Genomic DNA, 12,872 nt, shown 5'->3' with positions numbered 1-12,872 from the left:
TCACAAATTAAGGCACTTGCCACAGGAGAAATTTTCAAGTGTTATTCCCTTTCTGTAATCCCAAATAAACTTAGTTTCACTTGCAACAACCAGATTGCAACAGGTTACTCAATCACCCACTACCGCAAATTTCCAAATTAGATTTGCGAATCACCTGGCTATGAAGTTTCAAGACACAAAGTTAGGTAAGACCAGAGAATTAAGATTAGTCATACTCAATTTATCTCTTCATTTTTAAGTCCTTAAGAATGAAAGTAGTCTGGGAGAAAGAGAGAAGCAATGAATAATAACACACTGAGGATCAAAAATTATTTTAATTCCCATATTGATAATAAAAATAATTCCATGAATTCTGTAAACCACTGCATAAATGCTATAGTGTAAAAATCTTAACAAGTGTTAACAATTTAAACAATGAACTAGAGTAAAATGATTATGCATTTATAAATACCTTCTGTAAGAACATTCCATTCAGATCGCCATTGTTTGTGTACACTCACCTAGACTGCATACAACAGGCTTCCATAAATTAATACACAAAATGAAAAATTCCAATAATATTCAATTAAGGTCTTGTTTTGACCACACAAAATTAATATACCAAGACAATATTTCAGTAATATTTAGACACTAGTTAAGATATGAGCTATTCCACATCAATACATAAATCACAGAGTCAGGGATATGTTACTAATGTAATACATTTTGCCAGTAATGTAATTGAATTCTTGCACCTTATGATTTTGAATGTCAAATTTTCATGAGAACAAGGTGGGTAAATTAGTTTGTTGCAGATCTGAAGCAACTATTTACTGGTTTAGCTGTTTTCTATTCATGCAAAGTTTCAGATTGGTCAGTCCTGTATGCCCTCTGATTTTAAAAAAAATGCAAGCGGCATACATAATTATGATTGGATTAAAGCAAAAAATGATGAAGGGGCCAATTGGGTATTTCATTTGAAGTGAAATGGTGATGTGCACAGAAACTAGCACAAATACATAGCTGCTGGATTTTTCCAACAGCCCATCATGCCTGCTGCCCTTGGTCATAACAATAACCCCATTCAAAGAGCTTTCAAAATAAACAGATCTATAAATGCAGCTTGACTGCTACAGAATGGTTTACAGATTGTTCCTTTAAACCCTGAGAAAATACGAGTTTTTTTCCCTCCCATTTCATTGCTCTTCCCAGGCTGAGGAACTTGCATATAAATATTCTGAAAGTGTGTTCACATAGAAACTAATTCCATTAAAAAATTAGAATTTTACAGCAAAGGAATTATCGTCAGGTAAAAGATGAAGGCTAGTCTCAGTAATTGGCCATGTCAGCACATCTACCACCCGTCAATTATGGGCTGTTATATAATGAATCCAATTTGTTTCCATGAACAATTCTGGCAGTAAAAAGTTACAATAACCAAGATAAACTATTTGTTGTTGCTTAACTTGTTTGTCTTTGATTAATGTTGCCCGTGGTGATTTTCTATAGCATGAACCAATTGTGAAGTGGAGCAAATTATGTTATTAACTTAATTAGTTATAACAATTAATTCTACAAACCCTGCAGAAAATAGGCGTTACTGTAATAGCCACAGAATTATGTTTCATTGACATGGCTGCAAGCTATTTCTATACTGAAGCATGTATTACAATAAATGAGCCTTAAAACCTGCCTACTGATGTGCAACAAAGTTATCACTTGCTGGAGGATACAAGTTTATTCATAGACTGAAATGCTGCACTTCTGCTGAGGGCAATCAGGGAAGACCAAAAGCACAGCTAACTAATTCTCCAAAAGGGGTAATCGGAATATGACAAGGAACTGCACTACTCCCATCTTCATTAATAGGGAAATAATAGCAAAAGGTTCAGCCACAAAGCAACGTACCTATTGAATCAAAGGGCACAGGCACTGGATAGAATTCAGGAATTGTTAACATTATCCTTCCTGTCTCAAAAGAATAAACTCAGACTGCTTAGTATGACTGACAAATCATATCAGTTAGCCCATATCTCACTAAACTATCTGTAATTGGGATTGATACAAATCTTTAAAAATAGCGATGGAGATGGATTCATAAAATAAATGACAAGTTCTGTCAGGCCATTATGTTTGTGGTGGTTGAAAAAGTGCAAACCCACCTAATCCTATTTTCCACGCACTAGGTACTTACACCCTGCATTTCACAATTCTTACAATACGTTAAACTGGCGCAGAATTCGACTCTATTTTGGAACCACTGGGCAATGTGGTTAACCGTTATGTGGGGGAAATAGTTTGTATACCAACACACATTCAGTGACTTCACATACCTGGGAAAGATTTATTTCAACCCTGACAAGCTACTCACTATGGGAATTTCAGCAATTTATTCGTTATCACACTGCATGTAACTGTACCACCTTCCTAGTCCTAAATGACTGAACCCAAAACTCAAAGTCTGTTAATTATAAAACACATTAGATAATGTAAATGTTTATCTTTGATATATTTTTGTAATGTAGTTGGACGATTTTTTTTCTATACAATTGGTTCCTTGAGGATGGGGCATAGTATTCAGCATTTAATGTTTGAGTGGCTCTTAAGGCAGTTTTGGCACTGTAGGTTACTTTTTTTAAATGCTCTTTGTTGACCATTTACACTTTTCTACCAGTTTGGCACCATTAATGCTAACCATTTCTTCCACAGGTTACTTCTGTGCATACTTCATACTTAACATATAGCACAAAGTGTGCAGGTCAAAGAAAACTTCATTTAATATATACATTTTCCCACTATCACTCAGCAAAATGGAAGGAACTACAGAAAAAGAACCAAACATTAATTTACTGCAAATATTTAGGATGTTGTGGGTTCAGGATTTCATGTTTCTTATCAAGTGCTCTGCAACTTCAACTTTGCATTTCAATTTTGTTTTTAAATTGGGAGTTCATTGAGTTCTTTCTTGTACAAAAGTTACAATAATGCTAAGTAGTGGGGCTTCAGAGGATAAATGCTCAGTTGGTGTTGTGAGGCAGTAGCTTACTGTGAGGCCCAGGTCACTCAGCATCTCCAAAGTATTTTATAATTTATAACTGACAGATCAGGGGAAAAAAATGAAAAAAGTTAATCTCGTGCTATCTAGGTTTAAGACAGTGAATGTGTGATTAAATGGTTCATTGCTGCAGTGATGTACAAGCTTTGGTACAGCACTGACGTTGTGCAAAGAACAAAAAAAATAAGGTTAGGACTAACATGATCTAATGGGAATAGTGACAGCTATCTCATGAAATGATAATCCTAGCTCAGGCCGTCTATATAATTTTACAACATATCAATTAAGGAAATTAATTTGATTGGGCTTTCTGAACAAATACTGACCCACAAAGCCCAAGAGGGAGGACACCAATAAAACTACAGGCAATCTGGTATTTCTGTTACCTTTATAAGTCTTTGGCTTGGGCAGGTAATAGGCAAGTACTTGGAGAAAGCAGTTAAGAAATTGCCTTGTCAAATATATTTATTTAGAGATACAGCATAGAATAGGCCATTTGAGATGCACTGCTCAACAACCCCTGATTTAACCCTCACCTAATCACAGGACAATTTACAATGACCAATTAACTTACTAGCCAGTACGTCTTTGGACTGTGGGAGGAAACCAGAGCAACTGGAGAAAACCCATGCATTGGAGAATATACAAACTCCATACAGAGGATACTGGGATTGAACTCCGATACCCCAAGCTGTAATAACATTGTGCTAACCACTGCACTACTCTAAAGTTGACTAATAATCTTGCTTTAATGCAACACAAATTCTTAATACTGATTTGTATCAACTCTTCTTTTTCCTGCCATACTGTTTCCTTCCAATTACTAGATACTGGCCAAATTGCTAGTTTATGAAAAGAGAGTGAATACTTAAATGTATAATGAATACTGCACGTCAGTCAATGGCGCACATTCAGCACACGAAGTGAAAATAAATGGGGCTTGTTTTTCCCAAATCATTGGTTTTCTATCACAATGATGGCAGAGTACAGTACATGCAGTAATGAACGAATTTAGTTACATAGTTCCTCATGAATGCCAACAGTAGTGCACAAGCAATAATATGTAATAGGTTTAACCATTAACATGTTTCAATACAAAAAAAAATCTACAAAATTCTTCTAAGCAGTTTAATTAAGCATTGATGCATATGGCCACTATTTCTTTTGGAAAAAATAACAAATACCAAGCAAAAGTTTTCTTCACAATAATCTTGAATACATGAAAGTAAACCTTGAATTGTTGACTGCTTATGTAAAGTTGCTATTTTCCCCAATACAATTTACTTAATAGCTGCTGAACTCAACACAATCCACATTCTTTTAAAGAAATGTTAGCAATCTGTGATCAAAGAGCATTTCATGTAATGTTTCATTTTTATACAAAAAGTGGAATTTTTTTTCCCTTATTGAGAACATGATACAGAATTAAAATTTCTAATTTTGGTCACTGTTTCAGCAATTCTGCCTATAACAAGCTACCGTTTAGTATATACATGTCTTGTTAAAACTACAGATAATAAATTGCTATACAGAAAAGTTCTTTGGCAAAGACTACATGTGATCCAGAAGTCCATTATAACACTTCACCAAAGTGCAAAGTGCTTGTTTGGTTTGTGCACACAGTTCAGCAATAGTGGAGGATAGGGAGAGATTGAGATTTGGTGGGTGGATGAAATAAATGAATTTCACATGGTAAAATTTGTATTATTCCAGAACAGGGGTTTCCAACCTGAGGTCCACGGACCCCCCTCAGTTAATGGTAGGGGTCCATGACAAAAAAAAGGCTGTGAACCTCTACTCTAGAAGCAAGTTCAACTCAGTTGCAAAATTTATACTGATGTGCATAGAATTTTGATCAGAGGTGGAAATTACCCACCCAATGACATGATGAAAACAGTCTCTAAATCCACAGTGTACCAGGACACAAGTTCCTCAGTTTACTGCATATCTACAAATGCATTTAAAGGTTAGTGGCAGTGTGTTTCATGAAATTGGTCCTTAACCACTGCATTTAGTTTACTGTACTATACAGAGTTATAGTCATTTAGACTTTCAATCAATAATGGACCCATCATCAAAAGAGAAGTATACACATAAATTCAAGGACATTAATTCTGGCTGCTTTTGAGGTTTTGGCTTAGATAAGTTAATACAATATTTAATGTCATTGATACTTGTATAATTTAAAGACCTCAAATTTATTAATTATACATAGAATGGGAATTTCAAAGTTTTCCTGATTACATGTTACTGTAAACAATTAAAATTTAGTTCAGATTTTTTTTAAAAACACGCTGTTTTGATGCAAGTTTAAATAGTAAGGTTGGTTGTAACATCAAATCCATAACTATAATGATTAGTTTCTACCAAACTAGCCACTTCCTCAGTTACTTGTTTCAAGGATGTTCCAATAAGGACTTAGACTCCTCTACTCCTCTACATTTACACATGGGGCTAAACAATATTCAAGTCTTAAAAAGGTCTCAAATTTTAAAATTAATGGTGAACAACATTTTATGATCCATTTACTCAGGATTTAAAATATATGTTACTATAGGTTTCTTTGAGCACTTTGTTGGCAATATTATTAATGGACTTCTAATACAGAATGACAAGAAGTGAAGACAAATAATTTAAATCAACACAGTAATAGGTCAGTTTTTTCCATTCTTAATTACAACTTGTACATACAATGCTGTTGAATCAAGTGACCAATGTAAAAGAGAGGAAAGGTCTTAGCCCTCCAGTAAGTATACTCAGAAATCAGACAGAACAACAAGTGGTGGAAATTTCAACATCCACAATCAGTATGGTTTTATCCTGAATTTTATGCACCTTACTTCTTTTCTATTAAGAGAAAGCTGGTCTGTGGTTTTGCATTAATTATATATTTAAGTATAAATGTGTATATATAATCAGTGCAAAGATTTCACAAAGTACCTTTGCCTGTCTGACAAAAGTTGTCATTGCAATTCAGGTTTAGGCAAGGCAGAAGGCACTTGGTAACAGTGGCCAGAAATTAGATAGTTATTTAAAATACTTAAAAGGCTAGGAGTTGCACCAACAGAGGAGGAAAAAAAAAACAACTCATTAAAAATTTTCGTGATGCTAGCTACAAAATCTCCAACCACAAGCTGGTCAATGCAGCTTACTTTGGAGAAAAAAAACAAAAAAAGACTAGTTCATTTTATTATATAAAATAGCAAACTTGTCTTCAGACTATTTGTTTGCTTAGTTTAGCATATGTGCCTTTATGAAACTGCTGCTGGTTATCCTTTTAAGCATTAAAAGTTTGCATTTAATTTATAAATTGAAAAATGTAAAAATCCTAGCAAGTTGCACAATACTAATATTTATAATTGTACTTAATTAGAATAGGAAATCTAACAATGTTCACTGTACTATAATTTAACAGTAAGAATTCGAATACCAAATATCTATTAATAGGTTTCACAGTACACATACAAAGCTTTATATCATCACATATTCTGAAAAAAACTACAAAGCAGCTTGAAAGCAATTTATTATATCCTCTAAATGAAAAAAAATACCCAGGTTAACAAAGTGCTTTACAGGAAATTAAACCTCTTCACATAACCTAGTCTTTTTTTTCCTTTTTAAATTTTATATGTAAAATACTAGAACATAAAAATGCTAAAGCTGCAGTGCTCTGCATGCAGTATTCATTGGAAATACACAGCAAGTTGATCCTACACTAGAACTTGGTATCTGAAGTGCCTACAGTTTACTTCAATTGCATTTCTGAATGCATGCGGTAGGGTCCAGTTGTAAACTTAGAAGTGATGGAAATGCAGCAACACTGTCTATGAAGCACGGTCAGACTAAAGCAAACTGTATAGCTAAACGTGCTTAAACAAAATACCAAAGGAGTTACTGTGAATAACAGGTTTAACAAGATGCATATAGCAAGCTTTCCTAGTGGAAAGAGCTATATGTATTTTTTTAAAATTAGTCATACAGATTCGAATGCTGTATTTTGTAGGGTAGGATGTACTCACTGCGTAATATAAAATATTTCCAACATGAGGGGGCACTACAGCTTTGATTTGTTAGAATAGTGTAGTCGTTCTTCAAAAGGCTAGTCCCTGTACCTAGAATATATTCATCACCAGTTCATTACTTTAGTTTTACAATAGGGACATTCAATTTTGTTAGGTGCACAGTGCTCACAGAGGACATAATGCTGGCAAGGCTGGAGTAAAATAGAACGGTCACGTTCCTGGCATACAATGCATTTCTTCGACTGCAGCTGATATATTACCTGTATTGAATGAAAAAAATAGTGATCTGAACATAGTAATTTCTTTGCCAAGTTTATAACATTATGTACATTTTCTTTTAATTTGTAGAGGTTACATAAAAACTATAGACCTGTTACCCTGACATCAGTGGTTTGGAAGTTGTTGGAATTGACTGTTAGTGATGAGATTACTGAGAACCGAGGCACATGACAAGACCGGCCAAAGTCAACATGGTTTCCTGAAAGGAAAATCCTGCCTGACTAACCTACTGCAATTGTTTTGAGGAAATTACAAGGAGGCTAGACAAAGGAGATGCAGTAGATGTGGTGTACTTGGATTTTCAGAAGGCCTTTGACAAGGTGTCGCACACGAAGATGAGAGCCCATGGAATTACAGGGAAGTTACTAGTATGGGTGGAACATTGGCTGATCGGCAGAAAACAGAGAGTAGGAATAAAGGGATCCTATTCTGGCTGACTGCCAGTTAGCAGTGGAGTTCCACAGGGGTCGGTGTTGGGGCTGCTGCTTTCTATGATGCATGTCAATAATTTAGTCTATGGGATTAATGGATTTGTGGCTAAATTTGCCGATGATACACAGATAGATGGAGGGGTAGTATTGAGGAAAAAGAGAGCCTGCAGAGAGACTTAGATAGTTTAGGGGAATAGGCAAAGAAGTGGCAAATGAAATACAGTGTTGGAAAGTGTATGGTCATGCACACTGGTGGAAGAAATAAACGGGCAGACTATTATTTAGATGGGGAGAGAATTCAGAATGCAGAGATGCAAAGGAACTTGGGAGTCTTTGAGCAGGATACCCTCAAGATTAACCTCCAGGTTGAGTCAGTGGTGAAGGCAAATGCAATGTTGGCATTCATTTCTGGAGGTATAGAATACAAAAGCAGGGATGTGATGTTGAAGTTCTATAAGGCACTCATGAGACCACACTTGGAGCACTGTTTGAAGTTTTGGGCTCCTTATTTTAGAAAGGATATACCAACACTGGAGAGGGTTCAAAGAAGTTTCACGAGAATGATTCCAGGAATGAAAGGGTTACTGTATGAGGAATGTCTGACAGCTCTTGGGCTGTATTCTCTGGAGTTCAGGAGAATGAAGGGGATCTTACAGAAACACTCCGAATTGTAAAAGGCCTAAACAGATTAGATATGGCAAAGTTATTTCCCATGGTAGGGCATTCTAGGACAAGAGGGCATGACTTCAGGATTGAAGGACATCCTTTTAGAACAGAGATGTGGAGAAATTACTTTAGTCAGAGGGTGGTAAATCTGTGGAATTTGTTGCCATGATTGGCTGTGGAGGCCAAGTCATTGGGTGCATTTAGGGTAGAGATAGATGAAGAATTGGATCAGCCCATGACTGAATGGCAGGGTAGTCTCGATGGGCCAAGTGGCCTATCTTATGCTCCTATATCTTATGGTCTTTTGTAACATGCATTTATGACCACTGTTGGGCAAGAAATATTCTAGTTTAGTACAAGCTCTGTATCTGTTAGTCCCTTTCCCCCACCTTCAAGCAAAATATCACAGCCCTATTAATGGAACCTTATGGCCTGAAGGACTTGCCAAATAACAGATAGTTTCCAGTTCATGATACTCAAAATAAAATGATTTTATTCCTCAGGCTCCACTCTCTGAGGGTGCCAACACTCAATATAGTCAGCCATCATTCAGTTCTTCACTGCCAAGGTTACCTTACTTGTGCAAATGTAATTCAATCTGTAGGTAAAATTTCACACACACACACACAAAAACAACATCAGCAACTGGAAAGCAGAAAGGAGAGCTGTATCCTAGAAGTGACATGGTGAATTGAAATCAGTCAATTGAACCAGATAATCAATGAAAGCAATTGCTTCCTATTATGTAGAGGTTAAGTCATATAGTAGGTAATGCCTGCTTACTTAGGTAAGTAATGCAATAGAGGTTTTTAAATAGGGTGGAAAGTGGTTAAGAACTGTATAGTATTTTTTCAATATTCACATGCCTCTATTTTCAACACTATAAACAAATTCCAACTCACCCCATCTACAAGGTCCAAATCTGCACGCAATTGGCTTTGTATAGAATGTAACTTTGGTAAAGGAAGCTTGTCTATATCCCCATAGTTTCTAAGGAGGAGAAAGTTTGGAGAACGACATAAAGCATCAAAATCCTCCTGAAGCTTTTTTAGCTGTTTATCCACTTCTTCCTTCTGTTGTATTACTACTTGCCGTTCTGTATCAGCCACTTTTGCCCTTTCTTTGGCCTCCTGAGCTTCCTTTTGCCATGCATCACATGCCTAACAACAGAAACAAATCATAAAACAAGCAGAGGACGAATGACTACTGTTATGGACATTAATTCATTCTTAAAAGTAAACGAGCAACTTATCAGAACTAATTTTTTTTAGATGCTGCATTCAGAACCCAACACCAGTTAATGATCATCCCATTCAATCTGGGATTGAAGGAAGCTATATTGTGCTAATAAAATATTTGAATGAAGCAAAGCAATAAGAATGTAAAGATCTAGCGCAACACTTAGAGCTACACTAAAGTGAAGTCTATTTCTATTTGGATGACACCAGTGAATGTGGTTTAGTTCAGTATAAAGTCATTTGGTTACACAATTTGTTACAACAGATACCAAACATTAGTTCACTAGATGTAGCTCCTTTCATGTAAAAGCAATGGTACACACTGAAAATCAGCAACTTAATAAACAAGAATGAAAAAACACAATTCATATAAAGCCCATGCAAACCTCTCACCACCATCTCACCCTGGCAGGATTTCAACATTCTGACAAACTAACCATCTATTAATAAGTGTAAAACCTTAGATCCTTCGCTTGATTAATACTGCTCCAATTCCTTGCAAATATATCAAATGATTCACACTTTCTAGTAATTTGTAGCATATCTGCACTAACCGGTGGGAGGTGAGCATTAAAAAGTTAAAGTAAAAATTTAAAAGTTACATCCGCCTCCTTCACACCCACCTGTTTCACTTGTTGCCAAGAGTCTTCCCACTGTTTTATCTTCCGCTTTGCCTCCTCAAGTTCTCTTCGTACTCTGGCAAGCTCATTGTTACTAGAGCCAGCAGTGGTCGTTGTGGCACTACTACTGAATACAGGGGATGGACTGGGAGAGAAATTACCACTAACAAAGTGATCCCAGATACTTCCAGAAACACCATTCAAACCTAATGGAAGGAAAACAAATATTAAAGTGCACAGTTCAATGAGCAAGCAGGGGAAACAAAACACACATTCAGATTCTGATACTTGTGGCCCATCATCCACAAAACCTGGCCTTAAAGGCAAAGGAAGCATGGCAGTGCCTCTACTTCCTTAGGAAGATTTGGCATGACATCTAAAACTATGACAAACCTCTACAGATGTGTAGTGGAGAGTATATTGACTAGCTGCATCACAACCTGGTATAGAAACACTAATACCGTTGACTGAAAATCCTACAAAAAGCAGTCCATCACAGGTAAACCCCTCCATTGAGCACATCTACTTGAAGCATTGTTGCAGCAAAGCAGCACCCATCATCAAGCACCTCCACCACCCAGGACCTGCTCTCTTCTCACTGCTGCCATCTGGAAGGCACAGGAGCATCAGTACCCAAACCACCAGGTTAAGGAATAGTTATTACCCCTCAACTATTAGGCTCTTGAACTAAAGGGGATAGCTTCACTCAACTTCATTTGCCCCATCATTGAAATGTTCCCACAATCTATGGATTTGCTTTCAAGGACTCTTCATCTCATGTTCTTGATATTTATTATTTCTTTCTTTTTGTATTTGCAGTTTGTGTTTTTTGCCACCAGGTGAATGCCCAAATCGGTGTGGTCTTTCACTGACTCTATTATGGCTATTATTCTATTACAGATATCTTGAGCATACCCGCAAGAAAATAAATCTTTAGGTTATAAATGGTGACATGCATGTATTTTGTTAATGAATTTACTTTCACTTTGAAATCAACATGGAAGTGGCAGCTTCCAGCATTTAATTTCCTACTCTGCTCTTGATATTTATTTAGATAGTATCACTATTTTCTTTAAATTCAAGGCATTATGCTTGTTTGTACTATTAATGTTCCAACCCAGTGTCATGCCCTCTCTATTCCCTTTCCATCCCCTCACCTAGAACTTCATCCTCAATTTGTGATCCTTCATCTAGTTACAGTTATCCCTAGACCCAATGCTATATGACTGGAATATTCTCTATGGTAGGCAAATTTGAGAGAAAGTTTCCATCAAAAATTGGTAGGAAAACAGGTACCAGTTTGCAGAAGGAACTGAGGAACATGTGGCATAAGGGAGTGGAAGTGGCAGCTGGCACAAGAGTAGGAAGTAGTACCTCAAGTCAGGGTAAACGAAGTGAGGCTAAGAGAATAGACAATAGGTGCAGAAGTAGACCATTCGGCCCTTTGAGCCTGCACAGCCATTTTGAGATCATGGCTGATCAACTACTATCAATACCCGGTTCCTGCCTTGTCCCCATATCCCTTGATTCCCCTATCCATAAGATACCTAACTAGCTCCTTCTCAAAAGCATCCAGAGAATTGGCCTCCACTACCTTCCGAGGCAGTGCATTCCAGACCCCCACAACTCTCTGGGAGAAGAAGTTTTTCCTTAACTCTGTCCTAAATGACCTACCCCTTATTCTCAAACCATGCCCTCTGGTACTGGACTCTCCCAGCATCTGGAACATATTTCCTGCCGATCATGAGTTCAGAAAGCATGTATACTGTAAATACAAAGTATCGCGAAACACGCAGGTGAGCTGCAGGCACAAATAGATGTGAGATATGTGTGATGTTGCAACAATAATTGAACATGTCTGGAAAGAGAAAAGAATTGAATATTTTATAAATCTAGATATGTGACGTGCAGAAAAGCAGGCAGCATTGCAGCAATGACCAAACTGATAATAATGGTATAAGAGAGAAAAGTTGTTCTTGAGGAAATCAAGGACAAATTTAAAAGGACAGCATTATCAAGCAATTGGGATTATTCTGTAAACACCAAAAGGTGAGAGTGGGCTGAAGGAAATCTCCAGAGCAATTAGAGAAGTATGCATGCAAACCTTCAATTACCACATTAGAGTATCAAGGAGAAGAATTTCTGAAACCTGTTCAGACGAACTTCCTTGATCAATACTTTTTTGACCCAATGAGGAAGAATGCATTAATGGATCTACTTCCAGGGAATGAAGTGAGCCAAGAGGATCATGAAACTGTGGAGAATATCAAAGATGTGGATTATTCGCACCCCCTTTCCATTACCAATCTAAATCAGAACTTAATTGGAAGAGGCCTAACAAACAATAGAATGAGGGGGAGTCTTGGCAGAGTGGCCTGACAGCTAAAATTGTAACGGAACAATGAGACCTTTAAAAGAGATGTCTCAAGAAGAGGTTACTTACATTCACACAAAAGTGAAAGACGGGGAACCAAAACCAGAGCTCACATTTTATAGATAATTAAAAACAGAAAAAATGTGTGTGATAGATATCAGATGAAGAATTCAAGTGAGAACTGGGCTGAATACAGCAAGATGAGAGG

The 12,872-nt window shown here is 36.8% G+C and overlaps 1 protein-coding gene across 3 annotated transcripts in view; it reads right to left on the bottom strand.

The window, feature by feature from the left end:
- Positions 1-295: 295 nt before the first annotated feature.
- The window catches only part of unkl (unk like zinc finger), a 140,217-nt gene continuing 127,640 nt past the window's right edge, over positions 296-12,872 (bottom strand). For all 3 annotated transcript variants that reach the window (XM_073060856.1, XM_073060857.1, XM_073060859.1), the window contains 3 exons: positions 10,294-10,496; positions 9,335-9,592; positions 296-7,316 (listed from right to left, as the gene is read on the bottom strand). In XM_073060856.1, the coding sequence (XP_072916957.1) occupies positions 7,161-7,316; positions 9,335-9,592; positions 10,294-10,496 (617 nt within the window). In that variant the 3' untranslated portion in view covers positions 296-7,160. The remainder of the gene's footprint in view (positions 7,317-9,334; positions 9,593-10,293; positions 10,497-12,872) is intronic.

The sequence above is a fragment of the Hemitrygon akajei genome, chromosome 11 (assembly GCF_048418815.1).
Source record: "Hemitrygon akajei chromosome 11, sHemAka1.3, whole genome shotgun sequence".
NCBI lineage: Eukaryota > Metazoa > Chordata > Chondrichthyes > Myliobatiformes > Dasyatidae > Hemitrygon > Hemitrygon akajei.
Note: the sequence above shows the minus strand (reverse complement) of the source record. Positions and strands in the feature narration are given on the sequence as shown.